The following is a 24907-nucleotide window of genomic DNA, read 5'->3' on the forward strand; positions in this document are numbered from 1 at the left end:
CTTATGCTGGCAAAGACATGACACACTCTGTACCGGAGCACTGGAGACAGGTGAGTATGATTTTTTTTTTTTTTTTTTTCATGTTTCACCTTCTCCGGCCTTCTCCCTGTGTGCCTGGGGGGGTAAATGTACACCAGCTCATACCTTGTCCCCATAGTTTAGATAAATGCGTAAACAATCATAAATTTGACATGGCCGATGACCTCAACAACTAAAAGCCTTCACCACGCCCTCTTTTCAGGAAAAGGGCAACGGTGCTGCAGATTTTATACAGTTGTAAAAAATTGCAACTTTTTATGCCTTGTACACCCAAATGTGTTTATATGGTTTCTTAAGTAAGGCCCGGTCACTTAAAGGGGCTCTATCAGCAAAATTATGCTGATAGAGCCCCACATATGCGTGAATGGCCTTTAAAAAGACTATTCAGGCACCTGTAAAGTTTTATTAAACTACCCCCCCCCGTTTTAAAATAAAACCCTAAAACAGAATATGTTCAACTTACCAAACGTGCACGGGGGGTGGGCATGCAGGGTCCGACGTCATCTTCAGCCACGCCTCCTCTTCCAGCCATGTCCTCGGGTCTCGTCTAACTAGCGAACTGACATTGAAAAAATGGGTGCATGCGCAGTAGCATGCTGCTTCTACTACTGTGCATGCGCCCGCACCATTTTTTATCAATGTCAGTTCGCGAGTTAGACGAGATCCGAGGACATCGCTGGAAGAGGAGGCGTGGCTGAAGATGACGTTGGACCCTGCATATTGATGAGATATGACAGGATTAATGTCTTACTAATCAATCTGTATGTATTTCTTTCTTTACATCTATGGATATCTTATTTATGTACTTCTGCTATATGTGTATATACGTATCCTTTATCTAGCTATCATTTTATTGATCTTTCTATCCCTCCATCTATATATAGCCCCCCTCCTAGTTTAAGTTGATATAAAGACCCTTATAGTCAACTCTGCAAGTTGGCTTGTGATGGGATCAAAAGGATGCCCAACAACCTATCGATTTCATTGGACGAGATGGGTGTGTATTAGAGTATAATATGCATTGGGCCCCCCATTTCATCATAGGAACCACTATTCATTATTTGTAATGTTCAGATAAGTATGTTCTCTTTTCATTAAACACTTCTTATTTTATTATATTCTGGTTTGATTATAGTCATTCATTGACCATCTTTGAGTTCAAACGTATTTGCCTCCACCGTTGCAGATGCCCCGTTTACCCTTAGGGCAGCATTCTTATGATCTGTGATAAGAATAAAATTGATATTCATACGGTATATCTATGGGTCTTGTAAGGTGCTTTCTAAATATATTGCCTTACTGCTTCTACTGGCATTACCAGGGATCCCAACCAATAATAGTTTGTTGTTCTTCTTTTAAAGGCCAGCACAGAGTCTCTCAAAGAATTGGACCAAAATTTATTTGAGAAGTTTATTGAGATTAAAGCAGACCCCATAGTTGGATCACTGGAGCCTGGAATTTATGCAGGGTATTTCGACTGGAAAGACTGCCTTACTCCCACAGGTAATCTACTGATCTGTTTTTACTTCTTTCACTGCGAGCAGTCCCATTGAAGTGAATGGGAAGTGCCGGCGTATACGGCAAGCTCTGCTCATGCCGAGCTTGCCGTATACGCCGAGGTTAATATGAGGGACATGATGGGGTTGACTCTTATTAATGTGAGGCACATGGAGTTACTGAAACTAAATTAATAACCCCAAATGCCTGACATTAATAGGCAGAGTAACTAAAGGAAGGTCCCTGTGTGTGTCACTTTCCTACAGCTTCCTCTCCTCCATACAACAGACATCTTCCATAAGACACAATGAATCCTGGCCACTCATCTGCAGGGTAGATGCTAAATCCTACTGTGCTAAAGGACCTCTGATGACGTCATGACCATGTGATCGGACTCTGGTGTGGGCGGAGCTACTAGGATTTAGACTCAACCTTATCTGCAGATGTTACATACCAGTGGCTACAGGACCTTTGATGACATCACAGTCACGTGACCTCATGACAAGCCAATCACAGAAAAGTAGCACTAAAGGACCTCCCCCTTCCAGGTCCTTCCAGTTTTCTGTGCTCCGTGGACCCTGACTCGTGTATAAGCCGAGGAGAGCTTTTTCAGCAAGAAAAATGTGCTGAAAAAGGCGGCTTATACTCAAGTATATATGGTACCTTACATTTGATTCTAGAGGAATTCATGGTTAACTCAGTTACGGCAGTGTGGCTGCAAAACAAGCCCAAGTCATCATCCGCCACCATCAAAGAAAGTTGGCATATAGTGTTTGTTCTGATATGGAATGCGCGGTGTTCACCAAACGTGTTGCTGTCTGCAATGTGACCAAACATCTCCAATTCAGTCTCTTCTGTCCAAAGGACATTGTTCCAGAAGTCTTGCAACCCTTTACACACTCACAAGTCAGAGGCCTTATTGCACTCACTGCTTAGTATGTATTTATTCTTTACTATTGTGTCGGTGGGGGTGGGTGGGGGGGGGTTGTGAACCTTTTTTCAAAATTCATAGTGCATGGATGGGCAGTGTTTGGGTTCCAATACATAGACGACTGTTTTATTTTTTATTAGACACAAAATTGTGGCACTCTACTGCATCTGGTAAACAAATAGCCTAAACACGATGTGAACATATCTTTACCCTTATAGATTCAGAGCTTACTTTGTGAGTTAGGATGGTTTCACTTATATGTTAGTAGTGTTATAATATTTTTTTCCAGTGTCATATACCTCAGAATTTTATATTACCAGGAATTTTCCATATGATGATTTACCACCTTACTGAGGCTGCACTTTGAGGAGGGTTTTTTTTTGTACAAATTAGACCGTTTGATCTGGACTGGTCTTTATTGTATTGGTATAATGCGGACATCGTATTTCATATTATTTGGCCACTGCATAGAGTAATTTCTTAGATATAAAATAGAGTAATTTTTTAGATATAACATAGAGAGATTTGCAGCTTTCAAACATACAAAGTCAAAACTATAGATACACTAGCCTCTACCCGCAACTTCGTCTGCGGGTTGTTTGCATTGAAAATCCGCCTATATTCAGCAAATTGCTGCTGTCGATGGTTTGCCTGCTCCGGCGTTACAGCAGCTCTCAAGCTGTCCTGCTGCTGACCTTGTTCCTCACACCATGCCTGTGATTGTTCCGGGATCTCAGCAGCTTGCTGGAACGCCATATAATGAGCGTGTTGTTGGTGTTGATGATCCGCCTACTCTGGCATTTTGACAGCTGTCCTGCTGCTGAACTCATTCCTCGCGCTGTGCCTGTGATTGTTCCAGTATCTCAGCAGCTCGCTACGATGCCATATAATGAGCGTGTTGTTGGTGTTGATGATCCGCATGCTCCGGTGTTTTGGCAGCTCTCAAGCTGGCCTGCCACTGAACTTGTTTCTTGCACTGTGCCTGTGATTGTTCCAGCATCTCAGCACCTTGCTGGAATGTTATATAATGAGCATGTTGTTGACGTTGATGAGCCGCCTGTTCCGGCGTTTCGGCAGCTGTCAAGCTGGCCTGCCGCTGAACTCATTCCTCGAGCTGTGCCTGTGATTGTTCCGGTATCTCAGCAGCTCGCTGGGACACCATGATCCCCGTCAGCTCCGCTTGAGGAGAACTCTGTGACTTCTGGCTACCTTCATAGCTCTCGTTTGCAACAAATTAGATTTTCTTTTTCCAGGCATATTGAAAATTGGCAAACTGCCAATTTGGATTAAAAGTGTTTGCCATGTCAGTGTTTCAGCAGTGGCTGAAGTAGATCAGATAATATGCAAATGCGTGAACACAAACCAGGGTTAGCATGTGTACACACAGAGAGGTAACAGCCCTGGCTTTCTCAGAAGCTAAGATAAGAGCAGTGTAATATAGTATGTGAACATAAATTCATAACAGTCGTGAAGCCATGTCATTTACCGGGATAAAAAGTAGCCTGTGTTTTAATCGAGGTTACAATCTATCTATGTGCCCAATTTCATCCTAATCCATTCAGCCGTTTTTGTGTGATTGATACACAAACATCCAAACACACAAACTTTCACATTTATAATATTAGTAGGATTTTAAGGCGTGGATAAATGTCAATAATTTGTGCAAATAGCAGATACCTCAGAGACCTCAATGTAGATAACTTGTGGTGAAAGGTTAGATCTGGAGCTACAATACACCTATGAAAAATATTTTTTACAGTAAAATAGTCTTTATTCCCATAGATTTCTGTACTTAGTGTTACTGTTGGAAATACCACTAACCTATTTGCATGGAGTGTGACTGTTCTCTCCCACAAAAGTTACACTTCTCTAGAGTAGAACAAATAAAGAATACTCTGGTTAGCTAAACTTAACCTCAAGTTCCTGTGCAACGTGAAAAGTGTCTTTGCACGTGACTTTGTTCAACTAAGAATTGTGATGGACCTGTTTCCTATTATCCAAAAAAATAGGGTGTTTTTTTAATTAGTGTATAGTTGCTAAATGCTCTTATTTGTGTAAAAGTTGTGTTAAAATGTCATATATTGTACTGATCTTGTTTATTGTACAAATGTGCTCGAATCTGCAGCTGTTACATGTGAATGTATATTGGAATCTACACAGTAAACCTACAACTTTTTGCAAATGAAGTAAAGTAATATTACACATTGCGCTATTTATCATGTACTAATAACCAGTTACAGCACATCCTTTATTATAGTCCAGAATTGTATACATAATTTTGCAAGCCTCAAGAAGAAATGAAAGGTTACCACCCACTTGGCGAATATGTGCTAATTTACATATATCCTCCCATGGCAGTTAGTATTTTTTACTTGGTGACAGACTCCCTTTAATTGAGCTACCATTATACAAGACAGTTAGATGTTCTTATGTAGGATCATTATACAAAGCCTGTTATACAGACTGTACTTCACTAAATGAAGATCCCCTGAAACAGGCTCTTTGAAGACTCTTCAAAGAACAATGGCACCTCTGAGACTTGCAGAATTCTGTATACAGCTCTGGGCTTCAGTACAGGATGTGCTGTACCTGGGCATTAGTACATCATAAATAATGCAATGTGTAATATTACTTAACCTTGTGTTAATTGTGTTGGAATGGAAACCTACATATTAAATCAATCAAATCAAATAAAAAGTAGAATAAATTAACTAAATTCTTTGCACATAGTTCAGGCAGAGAGAACAATTTTAATCACATCAGGACTGGACACTCTTTCGGGGTTAATATTTTTTCTTTCCGGTTATTCAAATATTTTTTGCAGGGCGAAATGTAGTTTTTATTTATACCATTTTGGCGAATGTCTGATGTTTTGATCCGTTTTTATTAAAATATTTTTGGGAGACAAAATGACAAAGAAACAGTGGTTTGGCTGCTTAGATTTTTTTTTTTTTTTTTCCTGCTACCTCAGTCATTGTAAGCGGAAAAAAAAATTTTCATTTCAATAAGTTTTTATTGTTTTTTTAAAGTAATAAACATACAAAAAGGAAAACACAAAACAATCTAAAATACAGGTATAGAAGTAATTATCAACTTGTGGTGTCTATAACAACAGTTAGGCCTGGTTCCAATCTGCGTTCGGTATTCTGTTTGGGGAGCCTGCTTGAGGACCCTCTGAACGGACTACCAAACGCATTAAAAAAGCGGTGAGCAGTGAAAGCACACAGATCCCATAGACTATAATGGGGTTCGTGGGTTTCCCGCATGGTGTCCACACAAGTCATGTGGAGAGAAAAGTACTTCAAGAACTACTTTCCTGTCCGGATGACTCGTGCGGACACCAAACGGAAAACCCACGAACCCCATTATAGTCTATGGGATCTGTGTGCTTTCACTGCTCACCGCTTTTTATTGCATTCGGTATTCTGTTCGGGGAGTTCCCAAGCGGACTTCCCGAACGGAATACCAAATGCGGATGTGAACCGGGCTTTACCAATCGTGGAGCACATATCTAGTTGAGGAGTCTCATCTGTGTGGACATAGTTCTTTTTCACAGATGTTGCTGGAGATACATAAGAAAAGGGAGACCACAAAAAGAAACAAGGTGATATACTTTATCCTGAAGTATCAAAAGTTATACATAACTCTCCAAAAACTCCACGGGAAAGTATCTTATCATAGTATTAAGTTTGGTAGACGATAGCAGAAAACTTTTACTTTTATTTTTAGACCCCATCCCAGGGAAGGGGGAATGTTGGGTCCCAGGGAATCAATCACTTACAAAATACACTACAATGCTGATGCATTGCAATATATTGTAAAATACATAGATTTCTAGTACAGGCTGTCTAGCACAGCCTATTATAGAAGCTCATTGAAGACAAGCCTGGGTGCCTTCAATATGCCCTTGGATGTCAGTAATGGATTGCCGCTCCTGGATCTCATTCTGGGGGAAAATTGATTACAGGTAAATGGGCACCATGCACTGCTGGTAACATGGTGCTTCAGTCAGGTTTAGTGACCACAATTAGTGGCCCAACTCCTCAGCAGCTGCCATGTTTTTAGGCCATACATTGGCCATAATAGTATGGCAGATTTTGGGAAATGATTAAAGTGTACCCAAACACATTGAGTTCTAGGAAGCACTCCTGGGCTAAGAATGATCAGTGTGCCTTCTGAGGAATACTTTGAGGGGTGTAGTTTCTAAAATGGGGTCACAAAAGGATTTTGATTATTTACTTGTATTGTTTATACCTAATGGATCTTACTTAATCCTTCATTTTCTTTGCGTTATCATGGCAACATTAATGATGGAAGAATTGTCCAAGGTGGACAGTCCCTTTAGGTAGGTAGAATAGACACTATACAATACATTGTAATGGCACAGAAGAGATTTAACGTTTCATCATAGAAGAGAATTTTTGATAACTTACCAGCATTTACCACTAGACACATCTGCAGCAAAATGTGTAAATGTCATTCTTGTACATTCAGTTGTTTGCTTCTTTTTCTAAAAAATGATAGCTTTTACAATAAATGGAGGAATATGAAAAGGTGCACATCATAATGTTTTGGAAAGAAAGTGACTTTACCTATTTGCTCTTCACGTCAAAAAGTACCTACTTTATTTATATCACCCTTTGATTCTAATTTTAGTGCAAACACCAATAGGCAATTCGTAAAGCTACTGCTAAAAAACAGGAAGTGTGGTTAAATATGTGGGCACGTTCCAAAAATGTTTCCAAAATTGAGAATTAAATATGAATGAAACGTGAATGAAACTTCTGCAGATTCTCAAAGTGTGCGTGTGCTTTCTGAAGTGTGTTGTAAAGGGATTTCTGAGCCATTTTACAGCCACTGTATACCTAGCAGCCTAGAATGTAGAAAAGGAAGTGTCGTTTGTAATGATCCTTCAGCTCACAGCTTAGAAAAGTAAGATTTGCTATTTGATTGGAAATTTTTGTCTGAAATTGCTGACATGATCTTAGTTATTAACCAGTAAGACTAAAGGGATAGTTTTAGATTTGAAGAAACTAACCTAACAGTTGGAAATGCAATAAAATAAAAAACAACAGTGGTAAAACCTCCACTGCTTCAGCTCCCTCACCAGTTTTGGTGTATTTTGCTGCAGGGTGATATGCTATACATCTACGTGACTGCGGCAGCCATCACCAGCATGAACTACAAGAGATGGTGAGGTGAGTGGCTGCAGCAATCTTGTCGATGAACAACAAAAACCGGAAGCAGCATTAAAATGGTGGAGATTTATAAATTGGTGACTTTATGGCGTTTTTTTTATTATTATTTTATTGCTTTTCATTTTGCTAGGGTCCAGGTTTTTTTCCCCAGGACGCTAGCAAAGAAAAAAAAAAAAAAAAAAAAAATGGAAGAAAAGTAATAATCTTCACACAGGAAATGTTTAGTCATCCAGTCACTGGCTGGTCACCAGAAGGATAGACATTTCTTGGCGATTTCGGTCTGTCAAGAATGCGACAAGAAGTAGAGTCCAGACGGGACTCAGTAAGAAATAAAACAGGCTGGGCAGGATTCATTGGATATCACTTTTGTTTTCCCATTTTCCTTAAATAAATAAATAAATATATAATCTCAATTTTTTTTTCAAAGCCCATAAAACTCCTTTAAGTAGAAATGCAAAAAAGTCCAATATCTTTGAATGACAGGTCAAATTTTCATAGGCTGAAAGCTGCAATTTCATGCACATAGCCATAAGCTTTGATAAGTATTATTTATGTAGGCACCATGAGAAATATGGAATAATTGATGTGCTTCCCTCTTGCGGACCGGCCGTTAATGCTGACATATCGTGCCCTTTCTGAGAGCAGCCTAGGATAGATGCAGGGGCCACTCAGTCTCATACATGGGAAGCTGTGAATAAATGTGTGTTCATAGGATTATGCTAAAATAAGCCAACAAATACTATAGAATCATGCCTTGGTATAGCACCCCCACCCTCTCCGTATGTAACGGGACCCTCAGATTACTCCTTACTACTTAAACATTATAATTAGAGATGAACGAACAGTAAAATGTTCGAGGTTCAATACTCATTTCGAGTAGCCCCTCAATATTTGAATATCGAACCCTATTATAGTCTATTGGTGGAAAATGCTCGTTTCAGGGGTAGGCAACGTTCGATCAAATTATACTTACCAAGTCCACGAGTGAGGGTCGGGCTGGATCCTCCAAGAAGCCTTCTCCCTGCGCAGCATCCCCGCGGCATCTTCCAGCTCTGAATTCACTCTGCCAGGCATCGGGCCTGGGCAGAGCCGACTGCGCATGCCCGCACTACAAGCAGTCATGCGCAGTCGGCTTTGCCCAGGCCCGATGCCTGGCAGAGTGGATGAAGAGCCGGAAGACGCTGCGGGGAAGCTGCACGGAGAAGACTTCTAAAGGTAGGAGAAGAACCAGCGTTGATTGGCCGACTGTATAGCATTCGGCCAATCAATGCTGGTTCTGCATCGAACTTTTACATTCGAACAGCGAGTGGTACTCGATCGAGTACGAGTATTTCGAATACCGTAGTATTCGCTCGAGTACTACTCGCTCATCTCTAATTATAATGCTTTTAGAAATGATCCCTAGAATTTATAAAGACAAAGATGAACTACTTCCAGTTTACAGCTACAGGTTATTCCTACACTTAGTTCATCTATGCGCTATATAGACATGAGTTTTATGACTTTTAAAAGGGACTTCAACTTCAGGGTCTGTCTGAATTCAGTACTGTCTTCTACTAGTAGTAATAGCAGTCTAAGGAACAGTACTCTGTAGGCCTGGGCTTTTACATTATGTTTAGAAATGACAATCATTGGCTTTCCTAGCCTAACCTTATTACTATGCGACATTGATTTACTGAAAGCATGCTATGATATTATGTCCCGTAATACTATAAACCAGTCTTGTATTCTAGTCGAGAATGGCATACGGTGAATCTATGTTTTGCAGCTAAAACACGCCACTTCCTAGCCACAGTGATGTTGTTTCCTTTGCTATTATAGAGAGGAAGGACTCGCACGCCGTGTTTGGTCTATTTTCTCTCCATTATACATCCTCCCTTTCTGCTTATTGGATTGACTATTGGTAACAATTTACTGGAACAGAGAAATGGAGCAAGTAACAAAGTTGTTATTCTTATTATTTCAGACCTGGGGAAATCCCAGTACTGACACAGACAAGTAGGCGAAGTGCTGATACTGGGATGTGTGGGTGGGGACACTTCACTCAGACATGACATCATGATAAACAGGTAGCGGCGCTGACCACCTGGTGAATACATTGCTTCTAAAGGTTAGGGAATTCTAGCTGCTTATGAGGGCTCAGAGGATGCTCGCTAGTTTTCTACTTGCAGTTTTTACTATGCTGTGCGGACTTGTAAATCATAACTACGTATGTAGATGTGCGAAATTAAAAAAAAAAATCATTTCATTAAACTCATTTTGTTTTATTTGCTTTTTTGGCTAAATATTCATCTTAAGAGATGAGAAATTGTGTAATAGGAATTATTGCATAGAAGCATACTGTGACCAGGTATTGGGACTACAAAACTGTGCATGGTGTTTATGTAACTTATTGTGCCCTTTTTGTCTTAAATTTATATGTGGATTAGCATAGTGTGGACTTTTTATGTTGTTGTTTACAATTTTATAATCATGAAAAAAAAATTGCATACGGTCCTATTCAAACTGCTTTTGCGGAGTGTATTCGAAGCCAACATATGAGCATGGTACACCTTATACATTGATATAATAGACATATGGCCACAATGAAGGCAACTGTATGCTATACTGTTGCATACTTAGGCTCGGTTCACAAATGCGCATGTACTCTGTATTGGGGTTCTGTTCCTCTCTCCACCTGAAATATGCAGAGAGAAAAGTGGTGCAAGTAGCACTTTTCCTTCTGCATTTTTTCGCCCTTTTCAGGCAGAAACCACACGAAACCCTTTATAGTCTATGGGGTCCGCCTGTTTCATAAGCTAACTGCTTTTTTATTCAGATTAGGATTCTGTTTGTGGGGGAACCCAAACAGACCACCCGAACAGAAACCCGTACTCAGATGTGAACTTAGCCTAACTTCTGTTGTAAAAAAAAAAAAAAAAAAAAAAAAAAAACACCAGCCCAGATTTGCTATTGTGGTTGCTGGCGCATTTTGGCAGATCTAGATGAAGTCAAAATATTTCAACTTGATAGACCCGTTGAAGTGGATTCTCAGAAAATAGAAAGTATGGCTTAAATATGCATCAAAATTATCTTGTAAAATTCTGGATCAAAGTAAGGCTAAATTCACATCTGTGTCTGAAAACCATCAGAGGAAAAAAATGGTTTGTCGGACTCTCGTGTGTTAATGCTATTTTAGCTGTCTGCTTCGCCATTATTCTGATCCTCTGACAGACCAGGACGACGGAGAGGTCATACTACTGTGGGCCTAACTTAAAGAAGACCTTTATGTCTTCAGATATGTACGTTATTACATACTTGTAGAAAGCTGACAGTGCTGAATTCAGCACACTGTCAGCTTTCCCAGTTTGTGCCTGAGTGCTGGAGATATCTGTGCCGTTAGTTTCGGCACTGATATCTCTCTACTGTCAGGCTTTGCTGTGAGGAACACCCGCCCCAACAGTACAAGGGTATGAAAGAGTACTGTCAGGGGGGGCAGTACTAACCGCGCCGATATCTATAACAACACTGATGTCTCCAGCACAGGGGCGCATACCAGCATAGCTGACACTAAATCCAGCACACTGTTGGCTTTCTACAGGTATGTAATACCACGCATTTCTGAGGACATGAAAGGTCCTCTTTAAGCCACGTAAAAGTTAATATAAAATTATACTAGTTTGAAATATTATGTCATGCAATTATTAATATAGTATTTAAATATATATGTTATTCACCTCTATAGGAATTGCATACAGTATAGAAATGTTATCATATAAATAAGTTAGATTCTATCAATCTAAGGCCCCTGTATGAAACTTACACAATTATTTCTTCCAGAGATTTCTTATTTTATGATTGTCCTAAAATAAAACGTTTCTACTCTCTACAATGGAGCTTTCAGATAACTTTTAGGTAGTGTTTTCATGGCACAATTGTTGTGATTGGCATAAACCTTTTTATGCACAACAGATTAACTCTACATTTCCTTACAACAATTTATCTTGAGATCGATGTGATTGAACAGAAAGCTTCATCGTGACGCTCAGTTCTGACAATCAGCCTAATAGCGCCACCAATCAGGTGATTGCTTGATTTCGGCGTCGCAGGCAAATAATGAAAGTAATTGCTGGGGGAGCAATCTCTTTAGCAATCATTCCTCCTGCATGTGCTCTGGATCGGCCTGTGTAGTAAAGACAGTAAAGCCTAAGGGCCAATCAGCTTGTTTGTCATTGATCTGTGTTAGATTAGAAAAACCTTAAAGTCTAATATGGCCCTAAGATCCATGTGTAAAGCCATTAATTTGTAATCATTCTGATTGATCAGAAATTATATTTGTGTGTAAGCTCAGCTGTCAGGGTTTTCGCTTTGCTATCAACAAGAATTTATCAGAAACAGTCAACCATTTGTTAATGAGCTGAAATCGGAGTCAGTGGTCCAGTCTACCTGCTAAACAGCCCGCCATAGTACAAGTGTGTATAACTCTGATGAAATGCACTCGGAAATTTAATTTACAGATGTAATAACAAAATGTGTTCCCCTCTGCTTTCTTGCATTTACCTACCAGAAGCCCCCTTCTACATGCAATTTGAATATTTTTCCTACTGAACTCTTATTGCATGTAATATACAAAACAGTTTGATAAGTGCAACTTTTTTGAATTTGTATTGCAACATTCAGCAAATTTGCAGGTCATTAAATGCTCGTTAAATTTAATGACCAAAAATATGGGTAAGGTCTCCAAAAAGCCATATTTTAGGTCATATTAAATTAAATGGATTCTACCATTAAACAACCCCTTTTAAACTAAAATGACGTAGGAATAGCTTTTATTATAGGCTATTCATCTCTTACCTTTATTTTGAAAGTCCACACCGCCGTTTTTGAATTTTAATTTTTTTCTTCATTATGGTAATTGTGTTCAGAAAGCACAGGGGGCATCCCCCCCTGTGCTCAGAAAGCATATGGTACATTGCCTCCATGCTCAAAGTACGGTGTTGTTATCCATTCCAGTGCCGCCTCTATCTTCTGCATCTCCTCCTCTTCACTCTTCTTCTTACATGAGACTACCACAAAATGGAGACAGGACATCGACTGTTCCGTCGGCCATTTTGCGGTGGTTTCATTTAAAAAGAGGAGGAGACACAGAAGACAGAGGCGGCGCTGGAATGGATAACAACGCTGTGCTCTAAGCACAAGGGGAATGCCCCCTGTCCTTTCTGAGCACGGGGAAAATTCAAAAACAGCGGCGTGGACCTTCGAAATAAAGATACTAGATGAATAGATTTTCTAAGGGCTATTCTTACTTGATTTTAGTTTAAAATGTGCTTTTTAATGATACAATCTCTTTAAGGGTAAATCGTGTAAATAGTGCTTGGTCATAGTTGGTAAAATTCGGGGGGGTTTTGACTGAGTGATCAAAATTTTCATTTTTTTCAGTTGGATTTTAATGTAAACTTTCACCATGTACAGTCTAGCTTCTTTCAATGCATCTGCCTCACGGTTTTTCCACATTTGCTTCATTTATGTTCTCTTATTTTCCAGCTTGCTCTAACTAGAAAAAAATGTGGTTACTTAGAACCTGTAAGCTGTGTTTTTTTCTGATCTGCTTTGTTTTTTTATTGCTAAATAGTTTATTAAAATATTTGGTTGAAATCGAAGTTATTAAAGTGGGTGTATACCATATTTTCTGGACAAGTTTCATCTGACCATAAGCTGCCCCCCAGATTTGGACAGGAAAGATTAGTAAAACAATATTTCATATTAATTTAGCTTTCCCTGGTGGTCAGCCTGTGGGAGGGGACAATGTCACTAACTGGTATTTTAGGGAGGATAATAGGGGTTATCTAACAGTTAAGGCATACAAAAACTCCAATAGTGGTCTCCATATGTTATAGCAAAGTGCTACTACAAAACATTTAAAAGTAGTTTTCTCTCTCCCTTACAATAATTTTTTTATAGGTGAAACGTATTGTGTCACTGGGGGCAGGGCTACAACTTGTGACATGGCAGTGCTGCTTCCTGAATTCTGATCTGGGTTAGCAGCTCATATAGTTTCTAGAACCGGCTGGTCATGTGACCACTGGGTTGGATGGGGAGCGGCATCATGGGGGTTTCCTGTGTACACAACGATCAGGAAGGCAGGGGAAGTATTAAACCACCCATGCTTTCTTGATAGGAGGTCTGGTCCAAAAACATAATTGCAAATTGATTCCAAATATTTTATCAGTAGCATTGAGGATCACAAAGATTTAATGGATTATAACAAACGCCCATTTGTCCCATATGGTGGCAGGCATCTGTCACTCATTAGATTAATTTGAGAAGATATGAGGACCATGGAAGCATTTCTCACTCCAGCAGCCTCAGTTGAGTTGGTGCTTCACTCTGCCGATCCTCCCAACTTCCTTTTGCCCCCATGCAATTTCCCTTTATGTATAGGTTACTCTTCTTTCTCTCTTTCTCTCTCTCTCTCTCAATCGAGTCTGAGTGTCTAGCCCCTGGAACATTCCCACTCTGACACAAGTTTCTAAGATTATTGTTCAGCACTACTTTCAGTTACCAATGTGAATATACCCTTCATTTCCAAATGTTCAGTATATATGTCCTGTATATAGTGTCATGTGTTCTATCTGTACCACATCCTATCTTATGTATGTTTGAGACGACTGGCCATGTTAGCCGTTTTGTTTTTGTATTCGTGGCCTACCCGACCTTGTTGTTTTTTACACACAAAACTTTTCTTTAAAAACAATTACCGTACAAACAAATGCCAGAATCTCTGATGATTTGGGATTGCATTATATAGATAGAGATTTCTCTCTATCTGCTATGAGCTTGTATGTGTTCTCTCTTGCTATGTACTACTGTACTATCCATGATGCTGTATCACACTGAATTTCCCAATGGTGAGACTATTATAGGATTACCTTATCTTATCTTAAGCAGAAGATTATCAAACTATTCTAGTGGGAAATACTAAGTGAGGGTCCATTGTTTGGCAGCCTAGTCCTTGGTGATTGACGGGACAGGGGTGTAACAGCCACTGGCAGAGGACCTAACTCGCTAAACTTTAACTCACATATATTTCTTCTATATTGCTATGTAGAAACACAGAATCTGGAACGTCAGGAGACATTATTAGGGTTGCCTGATTGAAACATAGTGGCAGTGCACCTAGTATATGAACAGTGGTGACTATATGAAATAGAGTGAGGGTTGAGTCCCACATGCTATGCACTCTTAAAGGAGCCCTTCTTTATATCGTGAACTCTAATAGTCTTCTGGCACTACCAGTTATTAATTTTTCCTGTATGTATGAAGATTATCCTACTAATATTATAAATGTGAATGTTTGGATGTTTGTGTGTTTGTTACTTGATCACGCAAAAATGGCAGAACGGATTTGGATGAAATTTGGTACATAGATAGTTTGTAACCTCAATTAACACATAGGCTACTTATTATCCCGGTAAATGACATGGCTTCACAACTGTTACGACTTTATGTTCAGATACTATATTAAACTGCTCTTGCCAGCAGGACTATTAGCTAATTGAAGTGTACGGATAAAGCCAAGTCTGTTATCTTTCTATGTAAACACATATATAATACTGAGTCCATTGTGTACAAGCATCTGCGTATTATCTGATCTGCTCCAGGCAGTGTGCTGACGCACTGAGATGGAAACCCCCTTTAATTCAAATTGTTTGCCAATTTTAAACATGCCGGGAAAAAAAAAAATCTAAGTTGTCTCAAAATTCTAAAACAATGAAAGCTATGAAGGTAGCCAGAAGTCAACAGACTTCTCCTCAAGCGGAGCTCAGGGGGATCATTGATGCCAACAACACACTCAATAGATTGCGTCCTAGTGAGCTGCTGAGATGCCGAAACAAACACAGGCACAGTGCGAGGAACAAGTTCAGCAGCATGCCAGCTTGACAGCTGCCGAAACGCCGAAGCAGGTGGATCATCGACGCCAACAACAAGCTCATTATATGGCGTCCCAGCCAGATGCTGAGATGCCGAAACATTCACAGGCATGGCACGAGGAACAAGTTCAGCAGCAGGACAGCTTGAGAGCTGCTGAAATGCCAGAGCAGGTGAACCATCGACGGCAGCAATTTGCTGAATATAGACGGATCATCAACGCAAACAACATGCAGATGAAGTCGTGGGCAGAGGCTAATATACTTTATATAGATCTAGAATTAAAAAGAAACCTTTCCTCTTGACTGGACATAACCAGGTAGTGTGTGTGACAAGAAGTCCAGCTTGTAGACCCGCAGCAAAAGTAGTAACATAAATCTTGGCTTTTCAAGACAGCATGGTATTATGTTTATCATGAGATCTTTATATTTTATGTGTGGCTACTCACACTATGTTGTCTGTTGCAACCTGTAATTGGTCTTACTACATGATGCGATAATGATAACTAATTGGTTTCAATCTCTAAGGTTAAGGCCTTATGCAGCGAAAAAACATGGTACATTTCTGCAGCATTTTTCACAGAAAGTCTGCAGCCCCTGCCCCTTTTATATCTGTATGGAAACTGCCAGCGTTTCCATGCGTATAATTGACATACTGTGATTTTTTTCTGCGGTGTGTGGATGGGCTTAGCCAGAATCCCATCCACTTTGCAGGTAATGGTCCAGCATCCAATACACCCAGAGATCTAATGCTAAAAGTGGCATGTGATGTCACATTAATCAGTCACTTGGGCTGATCACAGCTTGGCCCATTTAAGTGACTATACAAATATGAATATACAAGTATGCTGTGCTTGCTTTGCTCTGAAGAAGCCATGTTGCCCTCCTGAATACTGCTTTCATCAAACAGCTGATCGGCAGGGGTATCAGGTGTTTAAGGATAGGTGATTGACTAATAGGCTTGGAAAACTCCTTTAACTATTTCAGGTGAAGGCAGGTTGAACGCCTCGGTACATGATATGTGTTTGCATATGAAATTGCTCTTAATAGATACATGAATGTTGAATGTTTTATTTCACTTGATGTTTTTAGACCTTATGCTGTTTCACCGAATATGTATCCACTGTTAAGTAATGTGTTAATGTGAAAGTGTTTGTGTTAATGAACTTCTTTAAAACCTACCCACAAGTCTACTCACACAGTCTTGCTTTGAAACCCATTGTACTACAGAAATGTCTCAGAGGTAACCCCAAGCATGAAGTAGAGGTGCATTACAGTGTTACTTATTAACTGCTGAACTGCATGACTACTATGAACAAGAAATACTATACTAAAAAATATGTATTTTATTTAACACTAAAAGGGGTTGAATGGTTTAAACTGTATTGCAATTACATAAAATGTCTCTTATTTTGGGGCTTTGCATGTCCATGCAGCCCATTGATATGAATAGAAACGTGTAATGCTTTATTTCCCATGTTTGGGTACTGTAGGGAAATGACCCACTTGCTGCATTAAATCTTGCTTTGTGATTGCATATAATGAATATGTCATATATAATGTACAATTCCCTATAATGCATAAAAAGCACAAGTGTTGCCTTTACTAACCAATGAAATTACTTAGTTTTAGAGTAATGAAAATGAAATCGCTTTATGTTAAGACATTAAGATGTCCCTATCATTCTGATTAGAAATTTCTAATGGGGGCACAATAAGCAGGCAGTGACAAATATACCGCATATTATTAAAGAGATTGTGCAGGACTAGAAAATATGGCCGCTTTCTTCTCAGGAAGTGACATCATGTCTATAGGTCACATGGCCATGTTATTTCAAAGGGCCTGAACTGTAGCTTTTCCAGGTCACCAACGAGCATGAGGTCACTTCCTGAGAAGATGAGAGCAGCCATATTTCTAGTCCAATCCCTTTAGTCCCTGCTATTATTAATGTCCACAGCAGTTCTTCCCAGCTTCCTCAATGGGAAGAGTGGCCTTCCTGGCTAAGCAATGAGAAAAGGGGCCCACTGACAGCAACTTATCTCCTATGTAATCTGAGTGTGTGCAAACCAACATGCCTATCAATATTTTTGCTCAAATATCTGCCACCTGGGGAGAACCCGATGACTCCCCCTTCCCCCATAGACAGAAGAGAATCAATTTTGGTCCAGTGTGGATATTCATTTTTAAGTTGCAAGATCCAGGAGATAAACCAGAAAGTAATGTACTTTACAGTGAATGTCCATAAAAAAGTAGTTTGTAATAGTGACTCAAGTGACTTCTTGTTTTCTTTATGTGCCTAGGTGTCAGAAATTACCTGAAGGAAGCATTAGTGAGCATGATTGCTGTACACGCAGAGGTAAGATTGTGTCATGTCCAGCGCCGCACCTCCCATGAGGCGACCTGAAGCGACCGCTTCAGGCGGCACTATGCCAGGGCTTCGGGAGGGCGGCATTTTTGCTGACCTAAGCCAGTCCAGGACAAGCTGTCCTGGACTGGCTTAGCATCACCGTGTCTGCAGCCCGACACGGGAAGTGAGCAGTGTATTGGGCGGCCCTGCTGGACGCAGCGCTGCTCCAGCGGCCGCCCCTCACACTCAGGCAGAGAGCAGGTCCTCTCTCTGCCTGCGAACGCCGCTCGCTCCGTGCGGCCCCGCCCCCTTTCCGCTCGGCCCGCCCCTTTCTTGCGACTGCTTCAGGCGGCAGAAAGCCCAGGTTCAACCCTGGTCATGTCTGGCCAGCCTTCATATTTCATCATTAGACTCTAGGCTTCCAAGGATTGGTATTACTATAATGCAGTGTGTTCAGGGGTCCCTTTTTTGGTAAGGGTCTGGACCCTTTATCTCACACAGACTCTTGCATTTCCATTATTTAGAATTAATGAGCAAGAATCCAGCAATGTATAGATATATATGTATTCTCATTGCTGTACTGTAGCCCTATTGATCAGCCAGAGCCAAAGCGACACAGACTGCTAGGATATCCAATGATAGTGTGAACCCACCCTTAGTATGCCCCTGGACTATTCACGGCCTGTCAATCCCTGGCCCATATGATGAAATGTAAATGATCCCAGTCATGTGTATAAACAAACTGTGTCATACAGTAGCATGACATACAAAAATGGCAATAAAACAATTGTATCATTCTGTGTTCCCAGCTGAAGGTGCAGAAAACCTGTTTTATTATCCATGTCTTCCTCAGTAAGGTGCAAGAAATACTGCCCTGTGTTGTGTTTTCACAATCTATTGATCACTGGGCACCTGTCTGAATATACCCCCATGGGTCGGTCTGGTAATGTTCAATCCCAACACTGACCCATGGGAACGAGGAGTAGGGAACCATGCTTTAAGATTCTGATCTATCCACAGGATTACACCCAAACCACACACAGATCAGCTGCTCAGAAGGCACCTGGGCACCAGAAACTATAGCAATAGAAAGGGAGTGCATGCAGGCTATCCTATTCAGTTTATAGGAACCAGGTAACAGCACCATCCACTGTATAGCTGTGGTTCTGGAGAAGTGTAGCACTCTTATTACATGAAGAGAGCATGTGCTCCCTGTCCATTGCTATACCCTCTGCTACCCAGACACCTCTGGAACAGCTGAACTGTGTAGGATCCAGGTATGAGAACCCCACAGTTCACATACTGATGACCGCTCCTGTCGGTAGTTCATCTATATGGAAAATCAATTTGGGGCCAGAAAATCCCTATGAGTAGCCAAGTTCTGGACTGCTAAGCTGAGCAGTCACAATAAAAATCATGCATCAGCACGCAACGCCAGCTCAGCTCACCATCACCAGTATAGCCATACAACAGGAAAATCCCATCTGGAACTAAACATACTTAACTGAGAAGTATATATCTCCTGCAACTACCCTTCTCTCTCACTCTTACTCACACTAATCTCATACCCTTACTCTTATACTTTTTGACCCTAAGGAATAGGGACAGTTAGATGGAGGAGGGCTGTTGTACATGTACGTGCGGAGATAAACAAGAGGGCAGGGACATTCTGGGTATTGTGATATTATAGATTCTATACTATGATACGTCTAATCACCTAAGACATAGCATTTAGTGTCTTAGTGTTAGGTAATAAATACATTCTATTATCCTAAACTGAGTGCTGTGAATATCTGGAGACACGTCATATTATTGAAGATTCCAGATAGAAATGTTGGTATAAGACTAAGGGAGATATAAAAAGATTCATTACCATGAGTTATTAATAGAGTAACTAGATATTAATAGTAGTATTAATAGTCCTTTATCTTTGGTGCCTCCTCTGGGATATGTCCTTTAACAGTAACCATTTCTTCTTTATATGGTATTATTGGATGAAGTGTCTCAATGATGAGTGTAAGTGAAAGCTTTTAGCATTTTTTCTCATCAATGTTCCTCAGGTATTCTCAATTTCTAAACAACTGGTCCCACGAGTAATGTCAAGGATTGTAGAAGCTGTAGGAGAAGAGCTTTGTCGTCTCATGCAATGTGTGTCATCCTTCAGTAGGAATGGTGCTTTACAGGTATGTTTCTGAGATCATGTCCTCTGCCTCTTGAAGATGCACCCTAAAAATGTTTTTGCTCTGGAAGTAGACATAAATGGGTTCTCTCATAACAATCTACAAAATAAGTAATAAATGTTTTATTTCTGGGGGTCTGTCCACTGGGACCATGGAGCTCAGCGAGTCGCCATTGTGAATGTAGGAGTAGTTTGTATGTGGGACCATCTCTCCATCCACTTTAGTTGAACTTATGAAGCACTGTACTTGGCTATGTCCATCGGTTGCCCCAGGACTCCCAGCCATCAGATACTCATCAGCCATACATTTAATATGTTTTTCTTTGAATAGGTAGAAAAGGATTGTTATGAGAAAACCTCAGAAATACTGCATTTCAAAAAGGCTGTGGTTTCTGTGCTGCCCATATAAGCTGTTGAAAGGTGATGAAGTATATTGAGTATGTACAGTTACTAAGGTTTTTTCTTAAAGTGTACCTGAGTTTTCAGAGGAACCCAAAGTTCCTGCGGAGTCTAGCTGAGGATACTGTACAGGAGTAGCATGGCCACTGGAAGTTAATTGTTCTGTTTTACCAGAATCACAATTTCAATTCTTCTCTAAGCATGTGATGTCTTCGAGAATGGAAGCCTGGAAGTAGTTTACTATGTAATGCCTTCACTGAGGCCACTGATTTGCCTCAGCAGTCACGGTGTGGCGGGGACTTCTGCCAGAGGATAACAATGGACTGGCAGGACCAGACCGTGCTGGGAGGCACCAGGGAAAGGGGAGTATGATTTGGTTACAATTTCCTTTCTCCTCCCCCGGCCTATTTAAAAAGTTAAAATTTTGCCTGGAAAACCCCTTTAAGTACAAAGCCAAAAACCACCTTAACCACATGAGGACCGCCGTACGTAAATTTACGGCCTCATGTGCTGGTACCTAAAGACCGGACTATTGCCGAAATACGTCCGGCCTTTAGGTACCTTTCTGGCGGGGGGAGGGGTGCGGGGGGGACAGGGGTTAGGTGTTACTAACACCTAACCCCTTCCTCCATAACGTCCAGTCGGAACTGAGTCCGACTGGAAGTTTTAACCCTTTCGATCGCGCCGTGAAACATCACGGCGCGATCGAAAGGCATCCGCCGACAATTAAATCAGATCGGCACCCCCCGCGGCGAGATCGGAGGGTGCCGATAGCAGTAAAAGGTAGTCTGGGGTCTGGCCAGTGACCCCAGACTGCCCGAAGCCCCCACATACCTGGTGATCCTGCCAGGACCTTCTGATGTCAGGCTGTGCGTCTACACAGCCTGACATCCTGCTACGGAATGCCATGTGGGACACCTGCAGGCTGTGTCTCACATGGCATTCTATATCAGCAAAGTATTGCTGATTGAAGTGTCCTAAATGGACACATGAAAAAGTAAAAAAAATGTAAAAAAAATAAAATGAAGTGTATGAAAAAAATTAATAAAGTTATAAAGCCCAAAAATCCCTTTTTCTCAATAGAAAATGAATTATATAAAAAAAGAACTCAAAAGTAATAAAAACAATGCATATTTGGTATTGTCGCGTCCGTAACAATCTGTACAATAAAACTGAAATAATATTTAATGTACACGGCGAACGCCGGAAAAAAAAAACGGAAAAAACTCGCCGGAAGTAATGATTTTTCGCCATCTCACCATACAAAATATGCTATAAAAAGTGATCAAAAAGTCATATGCATCCGACAACAGTACCAATAAAAAGCGCAGGTTGTCCCGCAAAAAATAAGCCCTCAACCAACTCTGTCAACCGAAAAATAAAAATGTTACGCCTCTTAGAAGATGCGATGCAAAAAACATTGATTTATGTCCCCAAATGTGTTTTTCCTCTGCAGAACTAGTAACACATAAAAAAATACTATAAATGAGGTATCGCCGTAACCGTACCGACCCGCAGAATAAAGGGAACATGTTACTTATACTGTACGCTGCATGGCGCAAAATTAAAAAAGTAAAACTCAATGCCAGGATTGATTTTTTTTTTTTAAATCCAGCAAAAAAGGGTTAATAAAATGTATTCAATAAGATGTAGACACCCAAAAATGGTGTCATTACGAAATGCATCTCATCCCGCAAAGAATAAGCCCTTATATGGCCATGTCACCAGAAACATAAAGAAAATATAGCATCTCACAATGTGAAGACAAAAACCCTCAAAAATCGCCAAATTATTAGAACACAACTGGGTGCGTCATGTAGGGAATATATAAGCTGTGTGAGCGGATATCAGGGGACACCCCAGATTTACAGCTTATGAGGGAACAGACACCAGAAGTGACCCCTAAAGTGACCCCCAGAGTGACTCCCCCAATCATAGGAGCTACTGGGACATAGTAGGGAATTTGGTGTTTGCAATGTCCTCCGCACAGCTTATACATTCCCTCTTCGCCATCCGCTGTGCAGTCACGTCCGGGATACTAATACTCACTACACCCCCTGATAAATTCTTTGAGGGGTGCAGTTTTCAAAATGGGGTCACTCCTGGTACCCCATGGAATCCACTTTTCTGGTACCTTACAGGCTCTACAAACATGACATGGCGTCCAGATACCAAACATCTGAATCTGTACTCCAAAAGCCGCATAGCGCTCCTTCCCTTCTGCACCCTGCTGTACGTCCAAACTGCAGTTTATGACACATGTATGACACATGTATGACACTGGTGTACCCCCGGATAACGGACATAATGTCATATGTGGGTATAAACTGATACTAGGGCACAGCCGGACACAGAAGGGAAGAAGGGTCATTTGGTTTTTGGAGCACAGACGGTTTGGTTTTTGGATGCCATGACACTTTTGTAGAGCTGAAACGCCAGTAATTTGGAATCCCCTGATAAATTACCTTATTTTGGAAACTACACCCCTGAAGGATTTATCCAGGGGTACAGACAGCATTTTTAACCCCCAAGTGTTGCTATAACTTTATATATATAACTATAACTGTAGTGGATTGTGAGAGGTGAAAATGACCATTTTTCCAGGAATACGTCCTTTCAGTGCGTAATATGTTGTGCCCACCTTGTATCAGAGATGAACGCTCTAAAAGCTGTTGTGCCTGGGATACCCGTTTAACAGTTTTTGGAGTGTCTCTGCTGACATAAGTCGGGCACAACATGTTGCACACTGAAATGGCAAATCTGTAAAATTTTCATTTTTAACTTCTCTATCAGTTGCTATTTCATTTCTGGAAACTAAATAAATGCAACACTCAAGGGTTAAAAATTCTCGCTACACCACTTGATAAATCCCATCAGTGGGGTAGTGTCCAAAATAGGGTGACATGTCTGCGGATTCCACTTTATTGGCAATTCAGGGGCTTTGCAAAAGTGGCATGGTGTGCTCCAAAAACCAATATAGCGCTCCTTTCCTTCTGTCCCCGGCTGTGCCCAAACAGCCATTTCTACCCACATATGGCATTAAGTACGTTATCCGGGGTACACCAGTGTCATACATGTGGGCATACACTGCTATTTGGGTACCCAGCAGGGTGCAGATGTGAAGGAGCAATATGTGCTTTTGGAGTGAAGATTTAGATTCTTCGTTTTTGGACACCACGTCACATTTGCAGAGACCCTAAAATTGCCCCTACAAAATGGGGTCACTTCTTGGTGAATTCCAGTTTACTGGAACCTCCAGGGCTCTGCAAAAACATCATGGCGCCAGAGGGTCCCTCTAAATCTGTACCCCAAAAGCTAAAACGCACAGTGGTCCTTCCCTTCTGAGCCCTGCTGTGTGCCCAAGCAGCAGTTTACACCCACATATATAATTTTTTGACCCCCGGGATGGCCCACTTAATAGTTTTAGGAGTGCAGGTCTCTGACAACACAAAGTGGGTGCAACGTATTGGGCACCGAAATGGCATATTTTTAAAAATTTCAATTTTCATTTTGTACATTAATTTTTGGGAAGCATTTTAGGCTCAAAATGATAATACCCCTTGATACATTCCTTGACAGGTGTAGTTTCTAAAATGGGGTCACTTTTGAGGGGTTTCCATTGTATTGATACTTTAGGGGCTCTGCAAATGCGACATGGCACCTCAAAACTATTCCAGCAATATATGCCCTCCAAAATCCAAATAGCGCTCTTTCCATTCTGAGCCCCAGCATGTACCCATACAGCAGATTTTGGCCACATATGGGGTATTGCCGTGTTCAGAAGAAATTGTGTAACAAACTGTGGGGGGCTTTTAATTCTTAAACTATTTGCAAAATTAAAACTATGGCGCTAAATGGACGATTTATTGGGAAAAAAAGTAATTTTTCATTTTCACGTCCCAATGTTAATAAAATCTGTGAAACACCTGTGAGGCCAAAATACTCACTCTACCCCTAGACAAATTCTATGAGGGGTGTAGTTTCCAAAATGGGGTCACTTATAGGGGGTTTCCACTGTATTGGTACTTTAGGGGCTCTGCAAATGCGACATGGGACCTGAAAAATATTCCAGCAAAATCTGCCCTCCAAAAGCCAAATAGCCCTCTTTCCATTCTGAGCCCCGCCATGTTCCCATACAGCAGATTATGACCACATATGGGGCATTTCTGTGTTCAGCAGAATTTGTGTAACGAACTTTAGGGAGCTTTTTCTCCTTTATCCTCTTGTGAAAATTAAAAATTTGGGGCTAAATTGACAGTTTGTTGGAAAAAAGGTAATTTTTCATTTTCATGGCCCAATGTTAATAAAATCTGTGAAACAGCTGTAGGGTCAAAATGCTCACTCTACCCTTTAATATGTTCTGTGGGGGGTATAGTTTCCCAAATGGGGTCACTTTTAGGGGGTTTCCAC

At 40.8% G+C, this 24907-nt stretch overlaps 1 protein-coding gene across 1 annotated transcript in view; it reads left to right on the forward strand.

Moving 5' to 3' along the window:
• EXOC2 (exocyst complex component 2) overlaps positions 1-24907 on the forward strand; it is a 158856-nt gene that overhangs the window by 125955 nt on the left and 7994 nt on the right. The window contains exons 22-24 of the mRNA XM_075270745.1: positions 1401-1542; positions 17873-17928; positions 19980-20102. Coding sequence (XP_075126846.1) covers positions 1401-1542; positions 17873-17928; positions 19980-20102 — 321 coding nt within the window. The remainder of the gene's footprint in view (positions 1-1400; positions 1543-17872; positions 17929-19979; positions 20103-24907) is intronic.

Source organism: Leptodactylus fuscus, chromosome 4 (assembly GCF_031893055.1).
Source record: "Leptodactylus fuscus isolate aLepFus1 chromosome 4, aLepFus1.hap2, whole genome shotgun sequence".
Lineage (NCBI taxonomy): Eukaryota > Metazoa > Chordata > Amphibia > Anura > Leptodactylidae > Leptodactylus > Leptodactylus fuscus.